Source organism: Phocoena phocoena, chromosome 6 (genome assembly GCF_963924675.1).
Source record: "Phocoena phocoena chromosome 6, mPhoPho1.1, whole genome shotgun sequence".
Classification (NCBI taxonomy): domain Eukaryota; kingdom Metazoa; phylum Chordata; class Mammalia; order Artiodactyla; family Phocoenidae; genus Phocoena; species Phocoena phocoena.
In genome coordinates, this window is record NC_089224.1 from 112,528,805 (window position 1) to 112,556,764 (window position 27,960).

Consider the following 27,960-nt stretch of genomic DNA (forward strand, 5'->3'; position numbering starts at 1 on the left):
ACTTGACCAGGGCCTTGGTCCCCTCATCCATGGTGCAGCGAGCGCTCACCGAGGGTCCCCACTGTGCTATCTCTGCTCCCCGAAATCCCCACCGTGATACGGGTGAGGCCGTGACTCCCCTGCACGGTCGCCGGCCCAGGCGCACTTCTCCCCCCGCTTTCGCCCCACCCTGCCCGAAGCCTTGCCCTCTGAGCCCCGCAGAGCCTGGAGCAGTGGGTGTGCACCCTGCATGGGGAGCTGCTGACCGACTGCCACCCACCCTGCCCCTCCCACAGCCTACAAGCCCCCCGACAGCAGCATTTCTCGCTGCGACCCGCAGGGGCACATGCCCCGCTCCAGCCCCTGACGGCGGGCCTCCTGGCTCCCACGGACGACAGGACCCACGAGTCACATACGGCCCAGCCCAGAGCGGGCAGCAGGCCTACGGAGGGCGCCGGGGGGGGGCCACCGGGCAGCTGCGGCTCCGTCTCCCCTTTCAGCAGCAGCCCAGGGCCCGGGGCTGCACGCGCCCACCCTGCCCCACCTGCCACCCGATGGGATGGCTTTCCAGGCACCCACTGACCGCCGCAAGCCTCTGCCTTTCCCCATTCCAGCCCACCGCCCCTCAGCCCCTCCACGAGGGAGCTGGACCTCATTTCCTCCCTCTCATCCCCATGTCACAGATGCACGCACTAAGTTCAGGGGGTGGTCACTCTCGCAAGGGCACGGAATGGGGGCTCCCTGGAGCCGAGTGCTATGTCCCGCACACACGTCAACCTGAGCTTCCAGCTCCCATAAACGACACCATCACCTCGTCCAGGCAGCCCTCTGTGGGGCAGGTCTCCACCCCACCCGCCTCGTGGGTGCTCCTGACACCAGACTCCACATCTCCAACGCAGGCCACGCCCTGTAATCTCTCAGGTTACCTCTAAACGCCGAGCCCCAGACTCGGCGCCCCGCACAGCCTGTCCTGCGGTGGCCCACGTCACCTGCCCAGAGAAGCAGGTGCACTGCTTTCACTGCATCCCTCGCTCCGATGATGCCCAGGGCGTTCTCGATTCACGTGCCTTATTTCTGCCCCTACCAGGTCAGTAAAGCTCTACAGACCCCCTAGAAGCTTCTGCACCAGCCCGGCAGTCACCACGGCCATTCCACTCCCCACACAGCTCTGACGCCCGGGGTGGCCAGTGGCTGTCCATCTTCCTGCAGAGGACAGGCCGGGCGGCCCGCGAGGCCCCAGCCATCGAGACACACAGGACACAGGTGTCCTTGGCTGAGCCGGGCATTTTGCTGAGGGAATCAGTTCTGCCTTTTCCCATAATGAGATTTTTATCCAAGCTGCACTCCTGCTGAGGAAATTGCAAAGTTTTCGTTGGAGAGCTTTGCAACCCTGAGGGCTGTGGACTCGGAAAACATCCTTGCCCAGATGAGGGAGGCCCTCGCCCCTCTTCCCGGCCTGGAGCGTCTGTGCCGCTGCTCTCTCCAATGACGCGCCCGGCTTTTCTTTTCCTCTCTCCAGTGCTATTTAATCTTGCATCCCTCCTTCCAACAAACAGCCATGGGTCCCCCGGGGAAGCCAGCCCTGCAGGGACTGCCCCGCACCATGGGCCCCTCCCTGTCCAACCCGAGCCGGCCCCGAGGGGCTCCCGCTGTGCGCTTGGCTCTTCCCGTGCATTGTGCAGCCAGAGCGCTTCACCCTCGTAAATGGAGACACGCGGTCTTTTGAGAGGACGGACGGACGGATGCTTCTTGTCCCAGGCTGGGGGAGGAGCGCACAGTCTACGGAGCAAAAACAAGAAGGAAGCATCGACCTTCGGCTGCCAGGGGTCTGGTGACAAATCTGCCCCCGGTGAGGACAGCCCAGTCTGAGTCCACTTGCCAGCAAGTGACACAGAGCAGGCACACGTGTGCACAGAGCACCAGGGACACGCAGGCACACATGGTCACTTGTCCACCCTGCAAAGCTTTCCTTCCCTGGGGGAGCCCGGTGGGTCTGACACTGGGACCAGCCTGGCGGACACAGGGCAGGGAGCTTCTATGAGCCACCTTCTTGATGTCCCAGAAGACTTTGCACATGAAAGCCCTCCCGAGTCCCCCTTGCTGTTCAAGCTCTCATGGCCCAAACAGGTCACACGTTACATCTTGTTGTGACATTTTTCATCAAAAGTCACACAATGGGGCTTCCCTGGTGGCGCGGTGGTTGAGAGTCCACCTGCCGATGCAGGGGACACGGGTTTGTGCCCCGGTCCGGGAAGATCCCAGATGCCGCGGAGCGGCTGGGCCCGTGAGCCATGGCCGCTGAGCCTGTGCGTCCGGGGCCTGTGCTCCGCAACGGGAGAGGCCGCGACAGTGAGAGGCCCGCGTACCACAAAGAAAAAGTCACACAATGGAAAGGGAAGGACCCAAGCCAGGGGGGTCTAAGTCACTTTTTCTATGATTTTCGCAGCACCCACAGCATGAGGAAGAGTCAAGCACCATTCTGGTGAGCGAGTGAGTGAGCTCTAAAGAAAGATCTCCACGCGGTTGGAAGCCACTTCCTGCTGCCCCCCAGGTCCCGCCTCCATGGTCCATGTCTGTGGCCTTCCCCCCACTATGTGGCCACCACTGGTCCCAGCCCAATTCTCACCTGCGCCACCCACCCCTGGTGTCTCCTCACACCTGCACTGGTGCAGGCGGTGTGCACCACACCTGAGTCTCCACGAAGGGGCCAGGGGCAGGGATGGTGGGGGGATGGTCAAGTCCCAGCCCCATCAGACCTGAAACTAGCCACAGTGACTAAAGGGTCACCTTAGTGAACTCAGAGAGTGAACACTTCATCCCCAGACCAAGGGACAGGGCAGCAGAGCCAGCGGCAGGGACCAGGCTGGCTCACGGGCCCACCGGACTCTATAAAGGGCATGGGTCTCACATCCTTTCCCCATTGGCTACGCGGCCCTAGATATTTCACTCCAGACATTGAGGTGAGCAGCCCAGCCTAGGCAGCGCGTGAATGAAGCTGTCCCGTCCTTCCCCCACCCCAGACTTTCAGAGCAGCGAGCCTGTAGGCACTGGACTGACCACGCAGCACAGGGACACATCTGTCGTGATAAGCTCCACAGAGGAAGGAGCACGACTCTGGGCACCACCGCAGGAAGGGGTGAGGCAGTGACCACAGGTGGCCTGGGTGCAGGATTCCGCCCCTTGCGGGCTGTGGGGCCTTAAGCACATCACTGAATCTTCCCAGGCCTCTGAGTGTGCATTTGCAAAGGAGATAACAAGATCTACCTCACTAAGGACTCAGCGTGGTGGTACACGCAGTATGCTCGGTGGGCCTGGCACCCGGTGAGGCCTGGACAAAGCGGAAACTGCCATCCCTGCCATCACCACCACCATTTCTACCATCACCACCACCATCACCATCATCACCACCTTCACCATCAACATCATCATAATCACCACCATCTTCATCATCATTACCATCCTATCACCACCACCACCACCGCCGCCACCACCACCACCACCACCACCATCACCACCACTACCACCACCACCACCACCACCACCACCATCACCACCATCACCACCACCATCATCACCATCACCACCACCATCACCACCACCACCACAACCACCATCACCATCACCACCATCACCATCATCACCATCAACACCACCACCACCACAACCACCATCACCATCACCACCATCACCATCAACCTCATCATAATCACCACCATCACCATCACCACCATCACCACATCACCATCACCACCATCACCACAACCATCACCACCAACACCTTCATTACCATCACCATCACCATCAACCTCATCATAATCACCACCACCACCATCACCATCAACACCACCAACACCATCATTACCATCACCACCATCACCCTCATCACAAATATCATCACCCTCACCATCACCACCATCACCATCAACACCACCACCACCATGACCGTCACCACCATCACCACCACCACCATCACCACCATCACCACCACCACATCATCATTACCATCCTATCACCACCACCACCACCACCATCACCACCTTCATTACCATCACCAACACCATCATCACCATCACCACCACCTTCACCATCAACATCATCATAATCACCACCATCTTCATCATTACCATCCTATCACCACCACCACCACCACCACCGCCGCCACCACCACCACCACCATCACCACCATCACCACCACTACCACCACCACCACCACCACCACCATCACCACCATCATCATCACCATCACCACCACCATCACCATCACCACCACCACCATCACCACATCATCATTACCATCCTATCACCATCACCATCACCACCACCATCACCACATCATTACCATCCTATCACCATCACCACCACGACCACCACCATCACCACATCATTACCATCCTATCACCATCACCATCATCACCACCACCACCACCACCACCACCACCATCACCACCACCACCACATCATTACCATCCTATCACCATCACCATCATCACCACCACCACAACCACCACCACCATCACCACCTTCATTACCATCACCATCACCATCAACCTCATCATAATCACCACCACCACCATCACCATCAACACCACCAACACCATCATTACCATCACCACCATCACCCTCATCACAAATATCATCACCCTCACCATCACCATCATCACCACATCACCACCATCACCATCGCCACCATCATCACCGCCATCACCACCACCACCACCACCACCATCATCACCACCATCACCACTATTACCACCATCACTCCCATCCCCAACATCATCACTACCATCACCACCACCATCATCATTACTATTATCATCACCATCACCACAAGGACCACCACTGACCACCATCACCACCACCAACACTAGCATCACCAACATTATCACCACCACCATCACCACCATTCCCATTCCCACTCCCATCCCCATCGTTAACATCACTACCTTCAGCACCACTACCATTGCCGTCATCATCACCACCAACACCACCATCATCACACCATCACCACCAACACCACCACCTCCACCACGACCACCATGACCATCAGCCCTGGGTCCCTGACAAAGGCTCACTACCCTCTCCCTCTGGAGGCAGTCAGCTCTGATTATTCATTCTTTCACCCTTTCAACCAGCATTTTTAGCACCCCTATGATAAGCTTACTGACACCAAGACAAATAAATCAGTGCCCTTGACCGCAAATCTCAAGCTCTCACTGATTCCTCAGGAGGCGCCCAGGTGACCTCCTCTGCCTGGCAAGGCCAAGGAAGGCAGCCTGAGGCAGTGGCCTCAGAGCTGGGCCCTGGTGGAGGAGGTGGATGCTGCGGGTCCGTACGTGTGAACGCCCTGTTCCGTGGTCCTCACTTTGCCACTGCCTCACCCCACACCCCTGGACGAGACGCTCTACCTCAGGCACCAGCTCTGTCTCCATCCTGCCGCCCCACTCTAGGTGCAGACCTCAGGTCTCAGTTCAGCCTCTGCCACGCACGTCCAGCCCCTCGATCATCCCACCCTCTGCTCCGGACGTACCACTGTGACGCCACATCACACCCATGGTCGCTAACGGGCTCGCCACGCACAGACCCCTGCACCCCCTCCACGGGAGTGTCCTACACCAGCATCTCCCCATCCCGCACCTGCCAGCTGCTTGTTTTGAACCCAAGTGCAGAAATTCACAGTCACCTTTACTGAATTTCACTTCCTTGGCTCTAGAACACGGTCCCAACCTGAACGACCTTTCTGCGGCATCTTATTCTGTCAACCAACGAGAGGAGCTTGGCATTGTCTGTGACGGACCCCGCGCAGGTGTTTCTGCAGGTCCACATTCAGGACTCACTGAATGCAGAACACACGCTTCCCCGCAGGGGGCCAGGCAGGGGAGTGGTGGGGAGGGGTTGATTTTAGAGGCCCAGGCTGCCCCACACGCTCCAGGCCAGCACCCCCGTTCTGAGCAGACTCTGTGCCATAATCCAACCTCACTTCAAGACTGAGGCCATGTGGCACAACGCCGGCCAAGGTGCCAGGCTCTGCCCAGACCCGGCAACCTCGACTGCAAACACACACTGCTGGACGTGGGAAGGATGGGGTGACACCGTGTGGCTGACTCATGGGGACAATCTACACGACCCAATCCCTGAGAGGTAGCCTCAAACACAGCCTCCCGGGAGCATCAACTACAAGCAGTGGGGCTGGGCTCTGGAGAAGGTGGTGTGTGCTCAGGGAAATTAACTTGTAGAGTTATTTACAGTAATCGATTTGTAGAATTCCAGGCCTCCACGAGGGTCAAGAGTCACTGCAGTGCCCTCAAGTCCCGGCTGCCGCCTGGTCACTCCCTGGAGCTTTTGGAAAGACCTGCTTGTGGACAGACTCTGGACCGGCCGCCCCTGGATAGACTTCGCCTGGAGGGGCCTGGAAAATGCAGCTCAGACTAGAGAAAACGGCGATTCCGGGTTGAAAGTGAGCAGGGCCAGGCCTGGGGGGGAGGGGGCTCACTTTGAGTGGAGACACGCATAGTCCTTGGAGCTCAGGAAGGACTGAGAACCAGGGGCCGGCTGGAGGGTCACCCCCGAGAGGGGAGTGAGCAAACAGGGGCTCCATCAGGCTGGAGGGTGAGACCCCCAAAGGGACAGGGACAGAAGTCTGACACTGGGGACCCAGCAGCCCCCATCTGATCCAGGGAATGCTCCAGACCTGGGCCCTAAATCCAGCCCTGCAATTCCCTGCTGTGTGACCTTGAGCAGGTGGCTTTATGTCTCTGGGCTCCAGGTTCCCCACGGGTGCTACGGAGCCAACACAATGCACATCCCCTGGGCTCTGTGAAGACTCAACAGGTGGAGGAGACCGAAGAGCACAGCCCACACACGCACCTGAGCTTCCTGGAGCTGAGCGCTTCCGGGAAAATCCACGGGGGCACAGTCAGAAACGAGCTGAGATGGATTTTCCGTGTCCTCGGAGATCAAGACCATCAAAGACCTCTGACGAATGCTCTGCACGACTGTTATCGGGTCCCCCCGCCACCGGCCCCCTCCAACCCCAGAGCACCCTCGAGAAGGGGGCACCCAGCAACCTCGTGCGCTGACCCCCATCTCGGAGGCTCTTTTCCTGGAGGCGGTGGAAGGGGTCACGAGGGTTCCAGGCCTGGAGGCACGGCGCTGGGGGCCAGCCCCTCCGCGCCTTCCCCTCTGCCCCTCAGGAGGGTCTCACCGCACCCCCAGAGCCGCCCAGCTATGGCCCACGCCCAAGGTTTGCAGGTGAGGATCGAATCCCCGCTGCTCTCCCTGCCAGCTGAGCCTGCGGACCGTCAGGCCCCCCGTCCCATCTCGGAATCCGCCCGCCTATAGCACAGCGCGCTAACAACAGCAACGACAGTCCATATTATCACGAGAACCATCTTAAGAAGAAAACTCCCTCCCCGAGAAGTCATGCGACGCCTGTGTCCCCCCCCCCCCCCCCCGCCAGGGGCCCTCCACCAGCATCACCGACAGCAGCGGGACGCCCAGTGCCGGCTGGCGGGCTGAGGACTTTGTCAGGCCCTGTGGCCATCCATTGTCACCGCAAGCACGGCAGTCCCACCTTCAGGGTGAGCAGGCTGAGTCCCGGGATTGCCCAAGGCCCTGCGGACGGTGAGTGAGGCCAGGGCTGCCCTCAGCGGCTGGCTGCGGTAAAGAAGGAGGCCATGCACTGGCAGGACCCCCTCACCCTCCAGCCGTCCACAATGGCAGCTCCCTGGCTCGAGTGGGTGGGCTCCCCTCGGCCACTACCCTCACCTCCCCATCCCACCCACTGCCACTGCCGGCGGGACCGTGGGACTCAGCATCCACGAGCTTCGGCAGCAACGGCCTGACCCTCCTCCGACACGACCCAGTCCGTCCCCAGTGTCCTCCTCTAGAGCCGCTGCGGCCCGCGGGTCACCGGGCACCACCCTCCCTGGGGAGCCACAGATCAGAGAGTCCACTATAAGCTGCGTGACGCCACAGGGCCGGCCTCCAGCACTGCATCAGCCTGTCGGGTTGGGACGTGGGCCTGTTGCTCAGTTTCCATGGAAGAAACCTGCAGCCCTCTCGGGCCAGGCAGCAGAAGGAGCCAGGTCCCGAAGCACGTGGGCCAAGCAGGGCCTGCCTGATGCTCTGGGGTCTCTCTGGACCCCTCCTTGCCGGGCCCAGGTAGAGAGGTCCCCCACCCACTGCCGGGCTCAACGCAGATCACGAACACCCGGCACGACCCAGGAGAGCACCCCACCCCCTGAAAATCACTGCCCACCCGGGGAGCGATTCCAGGCGAAAGCCCTTGGCGGAGACCGGAACGTGAGATCATGTGATTCCTTCACTGTCACCCTGCTCCCACCAGCCTCTGCTAAGTGGTCACACCCTCCCCAGCCCACAGGCTGCCGGCCACCTGCCCCAGGAGGAGTCCTGGCCCCGGCTTGCCCACAGCCCAGCCTCTCCTGCACCCGAACTGGAGACAAAAACGCACTTCAAACTCCCTGCCCACTGCCTTCCCTGGTCAGTCAGCCGCCCATTCAAGCCGGGAGCCGTGCACAGGGCTGGCCCCCTAGCCCCTCCAGCCGGCAAGAGCTTACCCCCCAGCCTCCTTGGGCAGACACAACTCAGCAGCCCGAGACAAACCTCGGTTTGAAAACAAGCAAATATGCATGCCCAGAGACCCGCTTTTAATTCCCCACACGCGCCCCGCAGGCATTACTGGGGAGCAGCCCCTCCCCACGCTGGCCTGGGCCGTGGGCTGGATAGGGACCCCCACCCCAGGGCCAAATCCTCACCCCTGGAACCTGGGAATGTGGCCTTACTGGGAAACAGGGTCTTCACAGGTATAGGTAAGTGATGGGTCTCAAGAAGAGAATCAGCCTGGATTAAGACAGACCCCGAACCCAATGACTTGTGTCCTTACAAGAGGCAGACAGAACAGAGACGCAGGGAGGAGAGGAGAGGCCAGGTGAGCACAGAGCAGGGACGGGAGTGATGCGGCCACAGCCAGGGACACCTGGGCTTGTGCTTCCCCAGGAGCACCTCCCTGCCCTGCCAGGCCACCTGAGGCAGCACCCCTCCAGATTACTCCACCTGCTGCTGGGCCTGGCCACTCCCACTGCCCTCCAGGCCGGAAGAGGGGGGAAAGGACCCTCCCCTGGAGCCCCTGCTGGGAGCTCTGCCCCACCCATTTCAGGCTGCAGAGTTCCAGCTTCCAGAACCAGGAAGTAATAAACCCCTGTCTTTTCAAGAGAGCAAAGTGGAGACGTGTGTTTCTGGGGTCCCAGGAAACACACGGAGACTGCAACATCTCTGTTCTTGCCAGGAATCGGGGAAAGTCCCTGTGAAGTGGGCAGAGCTGAAGCAGAGGGGCCTCTGACCTTGACTCACTCACGCCCCTCTGCTTCCCTGGGGTCTGCCTCGCTGGGCGCATGGCTGCTGCCTCACGTGGCCTGACGCAGCAGGGCAGTGATCCCGGGCGATGCACAGATGGACGCGAAGGAGAGGGCCGGGACCGGGGTGGACAAGGTCCTCAGCCAGGCCCTGCCCAGGACATGCGGTTTGCGGTAGGAAAGGCTGGGTCTGAGCTGCCCCCTCGGGGACTTGGACCCAAGACTTAGCCCTGGGAGCTTCCACACCACCGACTAAGGTCCGAGCGCACGGCCTCGACTGTGAGAGCTGCCGTGCAGACACTGGGCCCTCCACGGCGGTTCTGCGTGCTAGAGCAGAGCATGCGTTAGGGGTCTTTGATGGTTCGCTCTGAGTCTTGATCTCCGAGAACATGGGGGGCTGTGCGCGCAGCAGGCCGACCTCAGCATCAATCTTGAACGCACTGGCCCGTTTTCCAGATGGAGCCGTGCTTCCCACCTGGTCCGGCTCCAGAGCCCAGCTCCTCCTATGCCCAGCACCGGTCTACCCAGCAACGCCAACTGGAAAAACACCCGTGGACCCAGGGAGGGGCACCCGGCCTGTGAACACTGTCAACTAGTGGGGATGGAAGCGCAGAGACACCCCGAGACAAGCCTGCAGAGCTGCTCGCTGCCCACAGGTGCCCTCTGGCCGTATCCCCATCGTACCCACCTGTGTCTGAATGGACACGAAAGTGAACCCAGAGTGGCCCCACTGGCCCTGCAAATGCACCACCTTCCAAGGAAAGGAAAAGCGCACTCTGGAAGTGTCTGCAGCCCCTCTCCAGAGAGACGCTGGGGTCAAACCGACAAAGCCGTGGGAAGGCAGACAGAAAGGGAGTAAAGTGCAAACGAGGGTCACGCTCAGACACAGCCAGCGCCAGGCTCATCGCCACCGGCAGGACGAGTGCTTTCTCCAGCAGCGTCCCCGGGTGGGACAGGACACAGGAGGCCTCGTGCTACTCAGCCCTGCAGCTCGCCCATCACCGCACCCCTCGTCGCCCAGGTGCACGCCTGTCTGCTCTGTGGCCTCTAGACCAACCAGTGTCCTGCACCCCAGGGGGCTCTGGGCAAGTGATCAGTGACGGGATGTTCCCAGAGCCAAGGGTCACAGGTCACAGCCTTGGCCTCTGACACCAACTCACTGCTCCCTCTCCTTCGAGACCCTGACGCCAGGCACCCCTCCCATCAAGGAGGGTGAGTCTGTGCTCCAAAGGCATCCCGGGCCGGCTCCGTGGATCGCTGGGAAAGCACCTCCCCCGCCGTGGCCCCGTTCCCGCCCCAGGAAAGCTAAATTCCAAGGAAGACCATGTCAGTGGAAAAGACAGGCCCCTGGAAAAAGGGAATCAGGGATTAAGTAAACCACCGGGTCTCTCCAAACGGCCGAGGAGAGCAGACAGATGGCAGGACTGTGACTTGAACGCAATGCCATTCTCTCCCTGCCAGCACCCGGGGATCCCGCGGAGAAAAGCTCCAGTTTGCAGTTTGTTTGGTCCTGCTGACCCTTGAAGCATTCAACAGCTTAAAAGCAGACTTGGCTCCTGGCCCAGAACTCACCGGCTCCCCGTCCCCCAGGGCAGGTCTCCTCTTCCGTGATCCCCTCCATTCGAGGACCCAAGAGGAGGGCCCTTCCCCTGCAGAACCCAGAGCAGACGCCCTTCCCTGGCCAAGCACCGGGCTCTGGCTTGCCCCCCAGTCCCACCCTCCGGACCCCTCCATCTGGAACACCGGCCGGCTCCAGGACCGCAGGTGAGCCCAGAGCGGGTGCGGGGCCCACCAGTTCAGTCCCACGTTTGAGAGCCAGGCCCGGGGAAGGTGCTGTGCAGGCCACCAGTCACGCAGGGGAGACTATAGCTCTGGCAGCCACCGCCCCTGCTAGCAGCTCATGCTGGCTCTTCCTGGAAGGGTCCAGGGCTTCAGACCCCACAGGCCAGGGGACTCCGGTGTCCCCAGGGCCTGTGCAGGACGATGGGAACCGAGCTGCCTGGAGCAAGGCCAGGCACCCACCGGCACCGTCGGGACCACCAGGGATGCGCCCTGGCTGGGGACGGTCCTGGTTTCCTTGGTCAGGTGGATAGAGAGATGCAGGGGCTGCCGTGACTGTCACACCCACCACAACATCAGGACAGGCCATCAGCTCTCAGCAACAACAGACCAACCCCGCTGCGCTGCAGTTTTGCTGGGTGACCTTCGGTAGGTTACTCAACCTCTCTGGTGCGGGGAGGGCAGAGCACACAGGCGGCGTGTCGTCACAGGGCCCTGTTGGTGGCCCTGCCCGGCTTCCCACCCAGGTTTGCCACTGAAGAAATATAGCCACTTCCCCCTCCTGCCAGACACACTCGCCCTCCCGGCAGTCTTGTCTGCTTCCGAAAACACAAAGCTTGTCCTAAGCCCGGGGTGAAAACAACACTTTCTCCTGCACAGGGAGGCCCGCAGGACCCCACTTCACAGGGGTCCGAAGAATACCCTCCATTTCCCCCGACAGCGGGCCCTTGGGGGGGGGACGAAGCCCCGGGACCCCCAGCTGCTCACTGGTCCCAGGGCACGGGTACACCCCAGGAGAAGGGACAGGACACAGGACACGCAGCTCCCCAGGAACATCACTGCGGACGCCCCCCGCAGGCAGGTCCTCAGGCAGCCCTGTAGTGCACACGCTCCACCTGGAAACAGGCGGGCAAGGACGGGGGCTTGGCCAGGTCAGCGAGGTGGGCAGCAAAGCAGTGACCAGGGAGCCAGCTCGAGCCCCTTCCACAGCACACCACGGCACCCTGAGGGACAGTCCCCGCCTGGGGGCTCTGGCCGGGAGCGTGCACCCTGGCCAGGGCAGCACAACCCACAGCCAGTCCCTTCCCCTTTGGGTTTCTGGGCACAGGAATGGGGGGCCCCCGTGAGCCCAGGCGGCTCCACCCCCTGCAAGGCTCAGGGCCCTCATCTCTAAGGCGGAGGTCCAGCACCTAACTCGCACGGTGAGATAAGGGACAGCTCGTGACCCTGTGCCACCACAGAGGGAGCGGACCTTGGTCACAGCCGCTGCCATGGTTGACAGGTAAATGCAGGTGGATGCTAACGGTGGGCCGCCCGCTCTGACTGCCAGGGGTCTGGTCGGTGTGGTTCGCTATGGTCCTCACAGGTGCAGGAATTTTACAGAGATTCCATCGGGCCACGCCACGACCCCTAGCACTGGCCCCATCGCGCCCATTTTACAGATGAGGACGTTGGGTTCGGACAGGTTCAGCGTGGGCTCCAGGCCATCAGCCGGAGAGGAAGGGCATGAAGGCCTGGGGGACCTTGCTACGTACCCCACTTCCTCCCTGGCCCACGCACACCCCAGGAAAAACCCCAGTGGTCCCAACAGACTCTCTAGAGTTCAGTAAACCCCTGTTTGGAAACAGCACACATCACAAAACCCAGCGTGTACCAGCAGCGACTTGGCCCTCCACCAAAGTACCCAGAATCCTTCCGGCTCCCCCAGAGCCTCCAAGAGCTTCGGGACAAATTGGCTTTTAATGAGGGGAAGTCATCCTTTCCGGGGAAGAACGCGGCTGCCGGGGAATCGGTTTCAATGGTGCTGGCCCCTCCTTTTTTTTTTTTGCGGTACGCGGGCCTCTCACTGTCATGGCCTCTCCCGTTGCGGAGCAACAGGCTCCGGACGCGCAGGCCCAGCGGCCATGGCCCACGGGCCCAGCCGCTCCGCGTCATGCGGGATCCTCCCGGACCGGGGCACGAACCCGTGTCCCCTGCATCGGCAGGCGGACTCTCAACCGCTGCGCCACCAGGGAAGCCCCTGGCCCCTCCTTTTAAAGACACTTCTCCAGAAACCAAAGTGGTGAATAATGGCAAGTGTCGTTATCTGGAGTCTTCTGGAAAGTCAAGAGTTAAATCACTTTTATTTATAAAAATTCTGTTTCACTCGCCACGAGACAAAGGGGGGCTGGGGATACGAGGCCAACCCACCCAACTTTATCCTTGCTCTCTGAATAAAAAAACAAAAAATGATGCTCTGGGGCCCCCGAGGGCATCACCACCTCTAGCTCGCTGCTCTTCATTAGGAAAGACAGGTCACATTTTCCGATGTGGACACATCCAACAGCCGGGGAAGTCCAAGGCTACGGAATCACCTCCTTCAGAACGCAAACAGCTTGTGGTCAACAAGAATCTCTGGTGCCTGGCGGACACTCTCCCTCAAATCGAAAGCCACGACCAGGAAGAAGGGCTCCCCAGAACGCTGTACGTATTTTTGAGCTACGGATTCCACCAAAAGCCTGCATGCTCTCAGCCGCACAGCAAGACCTACCCAGATTGCTGGGAGGCTGAACAGAGGAGGAAACCAGAGTTATCCGATTTGAGATCCATTTCTTCTTTTTTTTTTTTTGATTTGAATTTTATTTTATTTATTTTTATACAGCAGGTTCTTATTAGTTATCTATTTTCTACATATTAGTGGATACATGTCAATCCCAATCTCCCAATCCATCCCACCACCACCCTCCACCCCACGTTCCCCCCTTGGTGTCCATACGTTTGTTCTCTACATCTGTGTCTCTATTTCTGCCCTGCAAACCGGTTCATCTGTACCGTTTTTCTAGATTCCTCGTATATGCGTTAATACACGTTATTTGTTCTTCTCTTCCATTTCTTTTTGGTAATTATAAATTGTTTTCCTCCTCTAATCATAAACGTGGGTAACAGCTCCGGAACGCTGGCCGTGGGCCACGCATATGCCTCGGTGGTCCTTAAACACACCTCACCCACACAAGCATTTCAGGGAGGCGAGGCAGTCGCCCAGGATCTCACAGCATGTAACCAGCGCAGCTGGGGCTTGAACCCAGCCCTGACTTCCCTAGTGCTTTCCCTACAGCACTGGAGTCTTAGCAGACTTGTGCTTGTGGGAAAACTGGCTCAGAAAATCACGGAAGCAGGATTCGGTTTAGGATCCTTATTTTTTTAAAAGACAGATAAAGCTTCTTCCTGAGTCGTTACAATAAAAGACGCCATCGGCGCACAAAAGGCACGGATGTGGCAACAGCGCAGAAAAGCTACCATGCGGTACATGAATTCAAACCCCAGCCTCGGCACACGGACCCACCTCCGCATTCAGACCTCGAGCAAGGGTGGCAGCAGCGACCCAGGCTCCCGGGCGCTGAGCAGGTGCCCAAGCCCAGCGCTTCTCAGATGAGCCCAGGTGAGCCCCCGGCACCTCTCGAGGCAACACTACCAGTACCACGTTTTACAAATAAGTCCTGAAGCTCACCAAAGCCACCTGCTTTACCTGGATCCTCCCACCAGCAAGAGGTCTACACCGGCAAAAACTTAATCCCAGTCGGGGCGACCCCCAAGCCTTTGACAGTAGCTCCCCGGGAGGACCCCAAAGCCGCTCAGGCCTGGCTGAGGACAGCCCAGCCGTCTGCAGTTCATCCCGGGTCTCTGGGCAACTGTGGTCGGAGTCAGGCTCGGAGGGTGCGTCGCCATAACTCGCAAAGTTTGGCAGTGCCTGCAGAATCCAGGCGCCCAGCCCACCCCGCCGTCCACAGGCTGCGGCCGTCCTGGACTCCTGCTGTGCAGAGCAGCTGGCAACTTCGGCAGGATCCACGGACCCACCTTCACACACTGGTTCATCCATCCCCCCAACCCCTGCCTCCACGTAGAGGTGGCTGTCCTGATCTTTCCTTGCTCAATCACATCTGACCAGCTGGGCTCTGTCCACCTTTCCACCTGCCCCGACGCTGGGTTGCTATCAAGGCTGACACACGTCAAGCGCTTACCACGAGGAGGCCGTGGTGCTTTACACCATTCAGCCCCACGTAATTCTTGCCGCGTTCTACGAAGGAGCTGCATGCGTGATCCCATTTTACAGATGGAGAGACTGAGGCTCAGAAACGTCAGAGCAACCTGCCCAAGGCCCGGAATCAGCAAACGAGACAGTGGAGAGTCCGGCCCCGCGGGCCTGCACCGAGGCCAGCTCCCCCGCCCCCGAACCTCTCATGGTTACGCACGTGGCCCCAGTAGGACCCCCGAGAGAGGTGAGACCCAAACAAACCTCATCCTCCCCACCGGCGCAAAGCCCAAGGGCCCGTTCGAACGCCCGCCCGTCTCCACCGGCAGACATCACTCCTGCCGTCAACAGAGGCAGAGCCATCAGTAGGCGTTCCCTCCCCAGCCGCCCCCAGCAGAGCGCCAGGATCCAGGCAACGCGGCGTCGGCTCGGCTGGCCCCAGGACCCCTGCTTACCTCAAACACCTCCTCATCCAGAATTCGGGTGCCAAACACGATGATGCCGTTAACGTCTATCACGGGGTGATTGCTGCGGTCCAGGGATGTAGTCATCTTCTTCTTGCAGTCCAGGATCAAGGTGACGTTCTTCCTGTGGATGCTGAGAGCAATTCTGTGCCACCTGCAAAGAAACAGACAGCCAGGCAGGTGAAGCGGGGCTGGGGTCACGAAGTACCAACACGAGTGCCTCAACCGCAAGTCCCCGGGGACCCAGGAGGACATCTCTTTCCTGCCGTGTCACCGGGCTGAGCAGTTCAGAGCTGAGCCTCTGTGGGCAGACAGCCGCGGGCACAGGTCCACACCGCGTGCCACGTGAGACCCACTGGACTCAAAAATCAGGCCTCTCGTCTCTGGGATGAGACCAGCCGTGCAGCCTGGAGCACAGCCCTGAAGCCTGGAGCGGGCTGGTCAGTGGGTCCAGGGCGGGGAGACCTGACAGTACTTCCCTGTGTACCATCTCAACCCCCAACAGCAAACGCAGGCTGCCGGAGAAACCGAGTCTGACAGGAAATGGTGGGACTGACGGATCTACGTGAACCTCTCAATTAGAAATGCAGAAATCATGGCCTGAGGTCTTCAAGGATCACAGCACGTGGCCTCAGACGTGTCAGCCAATTAATTTCAAACTCCCGGGGTTTAGGGATGCATCCAACAGAGAATTCTGGAAAGACCTGACTCCTTTTTCTTTTTTTAAACAATCATTCACTCTCACATCTGTGTCTGTATCCTTGGGGATGCCTTAAATCCTTTCTGGAAGAAGTCGGGTATAACTACACAGTCTCCCGTGTTCCTTCGGACACTAAGAGGCTAGCATTGGATACAGCTCAGTGCATTTTACAAAGGGGACGTGGAGGCCCAGGGAGAAGAAGGCCTCCCCAGAGCCACAGAGGATGCGCCCAGACCAAGACCCAGCTCCCAGGACTCCAAGCCCAGTGCTCTCTCCGACCTGCGGGCGTGTCAGCTATATAAAGCACATTCTGCTATAAGGTCCCCAGTTCGGCCGGCGGCTGTAGGTGACCTGCCCCGACCCTCCAGCAGGAGAAGGAGTGGGCTGCTGAGTGGTGCCACTTACTTGCCATCTGACAGGTTGATGCCTCTGAAGAGGGGGTAGTCCTCCGGCCCCGGTTTCCCTGTGTGGTCCTCATAGAGGAAGACCGGAGAGCGGCCCATCTCCAGGCCGATCTGCTGGATGCCCTGCTCGTTGTAGATGGAGACCAGGAAGGCCTGGCTGCCCTTCTTGGCTTTCACAGTGGTTAGAATGGAGAAGTCCTCGGGAAATGCAGATGCTGCAACAGAGGACAGAGACAAGGCAGTCGGGAAGCCCCCAACCGTGCCCAGCCACAGCTCTCTGCAAACAAACGAGCTCAGGGACCTGGCAACGTCTGCTGGATGTGGTGGTGCATTTGCTGCACATCTGCCCCTTGATCAAACTGTTCCTGCAGCCTTCCCCTAACACCACATGGTCAAACCTACCCCCTCCGAGGCTCAGTCCAAATGCAAACCTGATTGGTCCTTCCAGCTGTGAGCCTTCACTGCTATCTTTTTCAGTTCCCACACCTCAATATATCTAGGTATAAATCCTTCTTAGAACTTTCTAGAATGTGAGCTTCCTCTGGGCAGGCGCTGTTTCAGACGCGTCTTTTACCCTCCGCAGTGCCTAGAGCTGTGCCTGGCAGAGTGTGTCTCATTTTGCGCCCTCTGGAGGGAGGGAGGAGAGAGAGAAGAGGGGAAGGAAGGCAAGAGGCAGGGAATCATGACGAGAATTGCACTTCTTGACATTTCCTGGTTGACATGCAAATCAGAGAAAAGGTAATACAAATCAGAAGACTTCAAATTTAAAAGGAAAACCCAAACCCTGGTATGTTGGTGGGAGGGAGGGTTCCTTACAACACAGGCCAGAAACAATTTGAGGCCATTAAAAGCCAGACCCGCGCTGGCCCTGCCGAGGGCACAAGGCTGCTCCAGAATCCTCCACACACACGCCCTTCACGCCCTGCCTCCACGGACGGACGGGAGAGGAAATCTCTGCCCCCTCCTTCCATCCATCCTGGTTCTTTCTGTGTGCAATTTGCAATTCCCCCGAGAGCGAGGGCCCTGGGCTGACAAGGGAGCTGGATGCGCAGCCAGGAAGGCTCAACCCAGGTCAGTGTGCTTCTCAGAACCAGGCCAAAGAAGCGAGCCCGAGGGGTGTCAACCGGCACACCCGACAGAGTAAGGACAAGGCCCTGCGGCCGAAGCTGCCTCGCTGCAGAGCGCTGAAGCCCAGCCCACGGTCCTGGGCAAGGACAGAGCCCATCATCAGACCCACCCCTTCTTTAGAACTGTAACAAGGTCAACCAGATGGCCCGCGTGGCAGAGCCGGGGAGCGGGCGGTCAATGCAGCTTTCGGTGAGGATGCTATCCTTGGGCGCCCTCTGCTGGCAGAACTGCTGCACGGCGGGGCAGCTGGGCTCTGCTGGTCCCTGTGAGCGCTGCTGATGCCCTGCTGAGGGGAGGGGGGATGCCACGAAAAGAACTGCCCCTGCAGCCCCTGGAGGACCCAGGGTAGACACACGGTCTCTCTAGCGTGAGGACAAGAGGGGCCACGGCAGCTTCAGGCAGAGAAACCAAACCCCAAAAGCCAACAGAGTTGTGTGAGTTTTCAAGGCCGTGATGGAGAGCAGGTGGAGAAATCCATCCCACGGCCCCCAAAGCTCTGGCTAAGGTGCGGATCTGGAAAGGCCCAAGGCTCACAGCCTGGGCAGAATCTGGCCCCGTGTTAAGGAGCTAGAAGTTGGGGTCTGTTTGCTGCGCTCAGCACCGTGGCCCAGCCCATCCCCCGGGGCAGGAACCAGCCGGATGCCTCCGCTCCCGGGGAGGGGGTAGGTTTGGCCATGTGCTGTTAGGGAAAGGCTGCAGGAACAGTTTGATCAAGGGGCAGATGTTCAGCAAATGTCTGAGCGCCACCATATCCAGCAAAGTTTGCCAGGTCCAGGTGGAGGGTGAGGAGGTCAGTGTGGTCATCTGTCTGAGGAAAGGCTGGCTTCATTGAGGGACCAACTCAGGCTGCCCTTCCACGGACAGGAAGCCATTTGGAAAGAGGCCTGTGGAGGCCACTACCGTCACAGCTGTCCCTCCACGCTGCCCTCTACACGTGGGATGTGAGAGGGAATCAGAGATCCCGCCCTGAGCGAACGGCCGTGGTAGGGGAGGGCGTTTGCGTGCAGGCCCCAGGGGGAGACCCCAGCCAGGCCAGGACCTCAGTGGTGGCCCTTTGGTCCCTGGGGGTGAGCGGGCACTAAGGGGCCCAGGGTGGTGTCTTACCCCAAGCATCTCAGAGGTCCCTGCTCACGTCCAGGATATACTACAATCACCATGTGAGTCCGTGAGCCCCTCACTCTCATCTCAAAGGGTGGCCTGCCTCCCGGGTTGCCTGCCTCCCGTCCCCACTTCGTGATGACTCCATGCCTCTTACAGTCACCCCCCTGCCTCAGATAATGAGAAGAGCGGACGTGGGAGTGCCCCTCCCCCTCCCTGCAGCGTGACGCACCACCCAGGACCACGAACGCCCTCGCTCCCGACTCATTCAGACGCTGCCTCCCAATTTTTAAATCGCTACAGTAACACACGTTCTCAGCTCAGATAAGCTGAAAGGAGAAATTACGTGTAATGTTCATCTCCCTCCTGGCAAAATAACAAAGGATTTGTCGTCACTGTAGAGAGACCGTTCATTCTCGTCTGGACATGAGCCGGACGCTGACACGCTTTATAAGCTACACTGTCTGGGAGAAACTCGTCTGCTATCCAACGCTTCATGTTTTGTTTCTCAGAGAGAAGTCAAAACTGAGGGGTGAGCTGAGCAAGAGGCCCAGTTACTTCCTTAGACCATTTCCTTTCCACCCGGGCTGAAGCCCAAAGACACGGAGCAGCTTAGGTGTACAGTGGGCGTTTAATAAGTGCATCTGTTACTAAACTGAACCCCACTAAGCCAACAGTTACAGGTTCTGCTGGACAGAGGCGGATTCTGGAGGTCCCGCCCCACGGTGCAGGGCAGGCCTGGAGTGAAGGCGGAAGAGTGAGCGGGAGGCGTAACTATGCCCAGGCCCCGTCTCAGACCTGAGCAGGAAGGGAGTCTCAGCGGCCCCGAAGTTACCAGAGGGAGTGCGAAATGGGGAGAGGACCCCAATCCTAGGCACGAGAGCAGAGGAGCGGGCCGCGTGACCACAGGGAGGCTGGCTTGCCTGGATGTCTTCGGAGGGGATGGCTGGACCTCGGTGATGGCTGCAGGCCCGTGGTGCCGGGACACAGGGGCACAGCCCCAGGGGCCGGGGCAGCCTCATGGGACACGCCTGCCTCTTGCATTCAGGGAGGGCCCATGACGGCTTCTTCTAGGGTCTCAGGCCAGCCTTACATTGACGTGCTGCCCCCCACGCCCGCAGGCAGAGGCCCAGGAAACGCCCCGCTCCAGGCAAGCTGTGCAACCCTCTCCGGTTTGTCTGTGGCCTCCACTTCTCCCAAAGCGTCACGGTCCCGGGTTCCGCTTTAGTCCTTACGGCCTGGTCTACCCAGTGTCAGGACCACCCAGCACCAACCGTCAAGGTCAGTAACCTGGAGTTGCACTCCTGGCCCTGGTGATTCAGAACCCGGATTACAGGCTCTAAGCGAGACTAGAAAATCCCCTTAGGATCGGGCAGGAACAGTAGGCCCCGTCTTGCCGGCAAGTGCAGAGAACACCAAACTGCTTCTCTTCACCTGCTGGGAAGGGGGCGAGTCCTCTGAAGAACCCCAGCCCAAGGAACCTTGATTTCCCCAAAAGAAACGGCCTGGATCGCAGGCGATCTGTACAAAGTGGGAGAATCAATGACTGGGTGAGGCCGGCGTCTGGGCTGGGGAAGGGGGACGGGTCCTGCAAAGGCTCCCAGATCCCTGCTCAATTTTGGCCCCCAAGCCCGCATCCACGACCCAGACTCACCCGGCCTGCACAGGGGCGCCTGCGTCCCCAGAGAATCCAGGTGGCCTCTCGGGAGAACGATGGGGGTTTTCTCATTACGGAGAGGTCACGCGGACCCAGACCTCCTTTGCACTGAGACGTTTAAAACGTCTATGCTCAACTCAGGCCACCACGGCCTCGGCCCGGCTGGGGCCACCTGACCACACCACCCCTTCCCTCTGCAGCTGCCCAGCAGACACAGCATCCAAAACGCAGCCCGACGCCACGGCTCCCAGGGGGCCAAGCAAGAGGAAAGGCCAGAGAGGCTGTGTGGCTTCATCAACCCTGGGGCCTGCAGAAAAGACCCCCCAGAAGTTCCCACTTAAATCATCCCCAAAGACCTCCAGTTCTATTTGGCATTAATGAGACAATCATTATATATGGACCCATTGTACCCCATAAGCTAATGATGGCTAGAAGGCCCTGTAACAGCCTTTTAAACTCTTTGAGGATCGAATCAATATCCTAATTTGACAGGTTAGGAAAAATGTGGGCTTAAAAAAAAAGATCCCTGGGCTTCCCTGGTGGCGCAGTGGTTGAGAGTCCGCCTGCCGATGCAGGGGACGCGGGTTCGTGCCCCGGTCTGGGAGGATCCCACATGCCGCGGAGCGGCTGGGCCCGTGAGCCATGGCCGCTGAGCCTGTGCGTCCGGAGCCTGTGCTCCGCAACGGGAGAGGCCACAACAGTGAGAGGCCCGCGTACCGCAAAAAAAAAAAAAAAAAAAAAAAAAATAGATCCCTGTCTGCTGTTGAGGAATCCATACCAGATCTCCAATAACTGGCCTGTATTCTGAGACCCTCTGACACTTCTCGCCCCAAGATAACCGGGGTCCGGGGGGTGGGCAGGGATACTAACTCCGATGAATTGGTTGTGAGCCTGAACTGGGTGGCAGGGATCAGATTTAGCTAATTTTCAGCAAAGCAACTACAGACGACCTCGAGGTAGGACACCTAATTCCACAGGACGGCCTTGGAAGGTGACCACGTCACACACACGTCAGGCAGTGGGTGTCTGTCCCAAAGTGCAGTCACCATTGTCTGGGGCCGTCAGCTCTCACAAGCCTCCCCTGCCCCCAGCCCCTCAGTCCCCCTAGGACAGGAATTCTAAACTGGGGACTCGGGGCGGGCGAGCAGACAACTTCTGGGTGATTCTAAAAGATACGCTGGCCCCAAGAAAGGATAAGGAACACTCCTCTGGCCGTGAGGGAAAGTGAAATCCCCGCGGTTCTTTGTGGCGAGTGACCCAGGAGCCCTGGCAGTGGCCCCTGCCTTCAAGGATGGTCAAACGCTCTGGAAGGGGGATGTCTGGCTCCCAAAGGCGGTAAAGTGGGGGGGCTCTTTAAGATAGCGATGGGGCTCAGGGCCCCGGACAGATCTCACCGACCCCAAATGACATTCCTGGAAAGAGCAGACCCTGCCCCTCTCGCAGAGACAAACCCTTAAAAGTCCCCACTGGATTTAAAGGAAAGCTGAGAAAACAGCTGGGGTGAAGCAGAGTTATGAGTGAAAGGGTTAGAGGGAGCCCAATGCAGCCCCTGAAGGAGTGTGTCCTTCTGGGCCCCAGGGGGGATGTGATGAAACAGATGCCATTACTTGTCAAAAGGTTGCCCGATTCAGGGCTCAACGTCCAGGGTGCATAATGCAGTCACCAAAACGATGACGTACGGTCTTCTAATGATTGCAAGACACCTCCTGAGGTGAGTTCGTCCGCCCAAGGTCCCCTGGGCCCTTTCTGATGTGAGTCAGGAAGAAGAACTCCTTTGAGGTGGAGGGAGAGGTAATCAAACCTGGGCCTAGTCAGCCGGTCCAGGCCCCGAGGGTGTGAGGGGGGCCGTCAGGGACCACCCGGATGCTGCATTCGAGCAGCAAACGTCACCTCCCGCTCTGGGTACGTAACTAAAAGCAGCGACGTGACACTGGGCAATGGATTCTCATTAAGAGCCTGCACTCTCTTGCTGGCAGCCATGACGTCTGATTCACGTGTCTCTTAACGTCCTCGCCCCCAGTTAAGCTTCTGTCTGGAAGCGTTTCCTTTCCCGTGACCCCAGGGTTTCTCTTAACCCCGTCACCCGGGAACCATCCATCTCCTTTTTGCCTTTGGAGCGCTGACAGCCTGTCCACAGCTGGAGAGACACCTGCTTGGAGAAGCAGTGTCAACAGATGTGGCCCCGCTGTCCCTTTGGTGGTGGACGGTGAGGGGTGCTGGGTTGTGTTTTCACTATCCTGACATCAAACCAGGCTCATTTGCGGAAAACCAAGCACGTTTCTCCACCCCACCGGCTCCCGGCTCTGCTCCCTGGCTGGGGGCGGGAGATGGAGCCGCACCCCACCAGGCACACACGCCATCTCTTACCAGGGTACAGCTGCTTGGTGGGCGCGCTGAGTTGGGCATCTTTTGTGACCCTGTAAGCGACATCCGGGCCTTTGGAAGACCGCCATGCTGCACAGAAGCCTGTGGTCTTGGTTATTCCGTCAGGCAGGTTGTGAAAATCTAGAACCTTCAGGAGATCTGCTGGCTGAGCTGAAAGGACAAAGAGGAGCTGCAGGTTAGCCACGGGCAGGAAGGGCGTGCCCAAGGGGTGAGCCCCCAGAGGGTTTAGATGAGCTGGAAACCAACCTTCACCACCTCCCTTCATCCACACCTCAATCTCTGACACTCAGGAGATAAGATACCAAGGGATCAGCTCAGAAACCGGTGCTCTTGGGGGCAGGACACCCCACTCTGTAGAAATGCACACGGCCAGAAATGTTCCCGACCTGGTCCCTGCAAGCAGTCACCCACCAGGAGCAAAGCCTCCCTGATTTTGCACTCACGTTGCTCTTTGTTTCCCCAAGTGCCGTACAAGCCCCGGGTTCCCGGACACCTCTCCTCATTCGTGTCAAAGAAGACCCACCCCAAACACAAGCTGAAAGGCGGTGTTAGATCCCACAGCTGATGGAAGCAGCTTTATAAAGGCTGGTCCCACGAAACGGGAGTGACTGACAGCTCACGAAATCTGTTATGTAACTGCCGGAGCGCGTGCCCCTCCTGGGTGCCACCGAGAACAGCGGGCATGCCCCGGGGCACATTTTATCCCCCACCCTCATCCAATTAAAACTTAATTTCCCCATAACAGTTTACACAGATAGCCAGATCCTATCTGCCCCCAGAAGACCGGCGCATACAGGGCAAGACAGCGCAGAACCAAGAGCAAGAGAGGGGCGGGTCCCTGCATCGCTTCCGGAAAGTTCCTGACCTCCCTCCAGGGCCCCGCAGAGAAGGGAGCAGCCCCTGATGGCAGGGGAGAGGCTGACATTCTGGTGAGTTCAACCGTCCCCCACAAATGCAAAACATAGCCTCCACGTGCCTGCACATGCCCCAACCACGTCAGAAAGACCCCAGCCCTCCAGGCTGTGAGGACCACAGGCTTGCGATCCACACGCCCCCCTGCCCTAAACAAAGCCAGTTCCGTGTGGAAAGTTCAGCTCACGCTACTTTACAAACAAGAGTCCTGGGAGTCCAGGCAGAGAAAGTAAACCCGAACTTGGAGTCAGCGTGACAGGACATCTGTGCAGCTGGGCTTTTGGGGAACCCAGTGGCCAGCACCCGCCTATCCATGTGGGTGTGGGTGGGGCTGCCACACCGCCTCCACTGGGGCATGTGGGCCTCTCTGGCCAATCAGAGCACAGCACCACCCTGTCCCTGGGGCTTGGTCCAGGGCTGGGCATGTGACTGGACCAGGCCAAGGAAGCTCCATCCTGGGGCTTTTTCCTCTCTGCTCTGCTGCCTTCACTCATGGATGATGAACCTACAGCTGCAGGTGGCTGTCTTCTGGGGGTTGGGGGAGCGCCTGTCTGAGGATGTGGACAGACAGACTCCCGCCACACAGCTTGGGCTCCTGGATCAAGCCGTGCCTGAAGAAAACTCATCTACACAAACCAACAGGCTGTCATCATGCTTATACCAATTTGGGTTAGATGCTGACACTTGCTACTAAAAGTCCACATCGACTGCTGGGTGCAACAGCGGGCTGACACAAGCTTGCCCCTGGGGTCTCTGGGCTCCTTAACTATTCAGTTCCCCGGCCCACTGACCTTCCTCCCCAGAGGGTCGTTACATGCCTGGGACTCGCTCAAGAGGAAAGTTCCACCTTTTTAACAAGGGTGAAAGCTTTGGAGGTGAGAAAGGACCACCAAGGCCGGTTTCCCCTTGGCCGGGTTCTGAGCAATCCTGCAGCCAAGCTGTTGCATGTGGAACCCAGCACAGCTGTCGGGGGTGGGTGGCCATGCAGCCCCGCTGCGTGTCCAGGTAAGTCCTTAGCAAGAGAATCACCCAGATGGAAGCCTGGAAGGGGAGCAGGTGCCGGGCAGGGCGTTTAGGGCAGGCATGGTGGACGGTGCCAGAGGAACGGGGGGACGGTGCCCTGTAGGCCGTCCCCACCATGAGGAGCTGGGCATGAGGATAGGACGGCAGTTTGGGCCAGGCTCTGAGGGGGACCAGGGTGGAAGCGAATTGAAGCTGCTCTCCATCACTAAACACACACCAACCCCCGGCCCCGCCCACAGTTCCCTGCAAGGCACCGTAATGCCCAGATTCCAGGGTTCTGAGGTCCCCTGCTCCAGCGGTGTCATTTCTACAACTCAGCTTGCCGGCATACCTCTGTCACTTTAATCAAGGGACCAGAAACCTGGGGGATGAGGGTTTCCCAACTCTGCAGAGGGAGGGGCACGGTAGGGACCCAGGACACCCTTGGTCCAGGCTGGCGTCCACCACGAATAGAGTTGCTGCTTCTCAGGGCCTCTCTGATTCTCCTGGGGGGCTTCAAGCTCCTGCCCAGAGCCCTCCCCCCACGCAGGGGGGTCAGCCCCTTGCGCGTGGGTGGCACCTCCGAAGCGCTTGGCACCAGCGACCCCTCCCACCCTGCGCCCCCGCCCCCCAACCAGAAGCTTGTCCACTTGACATCAGAAGCAGAGCCAGACGCAGGTGCCTGGCACAGCCCAAGGCCTCGACTTGGCCTATGGGGAGAGATGGCCGTGCCAGCCGCTGGCTCACCTGCCCTGTGACACAGCCAAGCTCTGGCTCATCTCTGAGACGGTCGGCTCCAAGGTTGGCTGTGGCCAGGAGAGGCATCAAAGATCCGGGCTGGGCGTCTGGGACTCACATCCCAACAGACGTGATGCTCTTCCCAGATGCACAGGCTTGAGGACCTGCTTCTTCCATGGCCAGCAGAGAGAGCTGTTTCCCAGAAGCTTTCCAGGCCATGTTTACGGACCTCTGTTGCAACAAGCTGAAAAGGCCGCCAACATTTCCAGGCCCAATGCCACCCCTCCTGCTTGTGCCAGAGCTAAAAAAGTATTTTCTTCATTTTATAAAAAGTGTGGTAATGGCTTCCATGGTCTCTCCTCCCTGGGGACGCCAGAGACCCCCCCCCCCCTCTTTGAACTGGGAGCCTTGGTTCCTCTATCAGCGCAAGAATTCCGCTGGGAGACAGCACCAGCTTTGGGGACAAGTGGGCGGGGTCTTGAGCCCAGCATCCCCCGCCCAGGGAGAACATCTCTGGGCTACTTCCTCTGGGAAACAGCCCAGCACAGTTCCTGGGACACCAGAGCCTTCTCCTGGCTCCTCCCTCCGAGCAGAGAATGTCCCGGGGCTCCCTGGGGAACACCGTGGTCCACTGGTTCAGGGAAGACAGAAAAGGAACTGACTGTGCAGCCCGTGCACCCTACCGGGGGCCCCTCCCCACCTGAGAACCACAGGTGACATGAGCAAGGCAGCTCCAAGGGCTTCGTGGAAACAGAGCCTGGTGGCTTCCACGTAACCCTGGTCGTGACAGGGATCGCCCCCGCGCTGGGAGCCCCCAGGAGCGGCGGGCACCAGGCCTGGGCTCACTCAGGCTCTTCCAGTGTCTTCCTGTTCCGCGGAGCCTGGGTGGCTGAAAACTACATTTCCCAGACTCCTCTGCGGGGAGGGCTCGGGATGAAAATTATGTTCCACACTCAGAGCGGAGCTGGAACGGGAGAGAAAGAAACCCTCTTCTTGCAGGGTCTGGGACCACGTCACGGGGTCCACTGACATTTGCAGACTTCTTGAAGTCTGGGTGCCCTCCCACTCTGGTGGTGTGACCATGAGTGGGGGGGGGGGTCTGGTGACCCCACCACTCCTGCTCTGCCAGTGGCTGTGTAAGCCCCCGATTCCTGCACTCAGTCTCCTTCCCCTACAGTAGCCTGCTGCTCCCTTTCTGCTTGTGCACTGAACCTGCCTGAGACCGCGTAGATGTAACCAGGTATTACACCCCCAGACCCGTAAAGGAATGGATGCCGGAGAGGTCAGTTTTAAGGCAGAAAGGGGGCAGTTGAGAAAGGATTTGGAAACGTAGAGTTGAGTTCCAGTTGCCCTATGCCAGAAGGGCAGCATGAAGGCCCTGAAAAGCAGTGGCACAAAGGAGAAGCTCAAATATAGAAGTGTACGCTGTACACCTGAAACTAACACAACGTTGTTGTGTTACGTTGTAAAACAACTAGACTTCAATAAAGATATATATATATAGAAGTGCAGGATGGATGGATGGATGGACAGATGGATGGATAGACAAACGGATAGACGGACGGACGGATGGATGGATGGATGGACGGATGGATGGACGGGTGGATGGACGGATGGACGGATGGATGGACGGGTGGATGGACGGATGGACGGATGGATGGATCGATGGATGGATGGGTGATGGATGGGTGGACGGGTGGATGGACAGATGGATAGACGGATGGATGGATGAAAGGAAAGATGGATGGATGGACAGACGGATGGATAGACGGATGGATAGACAAACAGATGGATAGACGGACGAACGGATGGATGGATGGATGGACGGATGGATGGACGGGTCGATGGACGGATGGACGGATGGATTGACGGGTGGATGGACGGATGGATGGATCGATGGATGGATGGGTGATGGATGGGTGGACGGGTGGATGGATGAAAGGAAAGATGGATGGATGGACAGACGGATGGATAGACAGGTGGACGGACAGATGGATGGATGGACAGATGGATGGACGGGTGGAGGGACGGATGGACGGGTGGATGGACGGACGGGTGGATGGACGGATGGATGAAAGGAAAGATGGATGGATGGATAGACGGGTGGACGGACAGATGGACGGATGGACAGATGGATGGATGGAAAGATGGATGGACAGATGGACAGACAGATGGAAAGACGGACATATGGACAGGTGGATGGACGGATGGATGGACGGACGGATGGATGGACACATGTGAATGGTGCGAATCAGGAGGTAGATGTCCCAGAAACAAATTTTACAATTGGCCTGCTAGGCAGTCAGACATTTCAACCGCCAATGGCAACGTCTC

General features: G+C 58.8%; 1 protein-coding gene across 2 annotated transcripts in view; it reads right to left on the minus strand.

Annotated features, from left to right (window-relative positions):
- The window catches only part of COL5A1 (collagen type V alpha 1 chain), a 161,424-nt gene that overhangs the window by 97,378 nt on the left and 36,086 nt on the right, over positions 1-27,960 (minus strand). For both annotated transcript variants that reach the window (XM_065879585.1, XM_065879586.1), the window contains exons 2-4: positions 22,957-23,124; positions 16,708-16,921; positions 15,594-15,756 (exon numbers count right to left, since the gene is read on the minus strand). In XM_065879585.1, the coding sequence (XP_065735657.1) occupies positions 15,594-15,756; positions 16,708-16,921; positions 22,957-23,124 (545 nt within the window). The remainder of the gene's footprint in view (positions 1-15,593; positions 15,757-16,707; positions 16,922-22,956; positions 23,125-27,960) is intronic.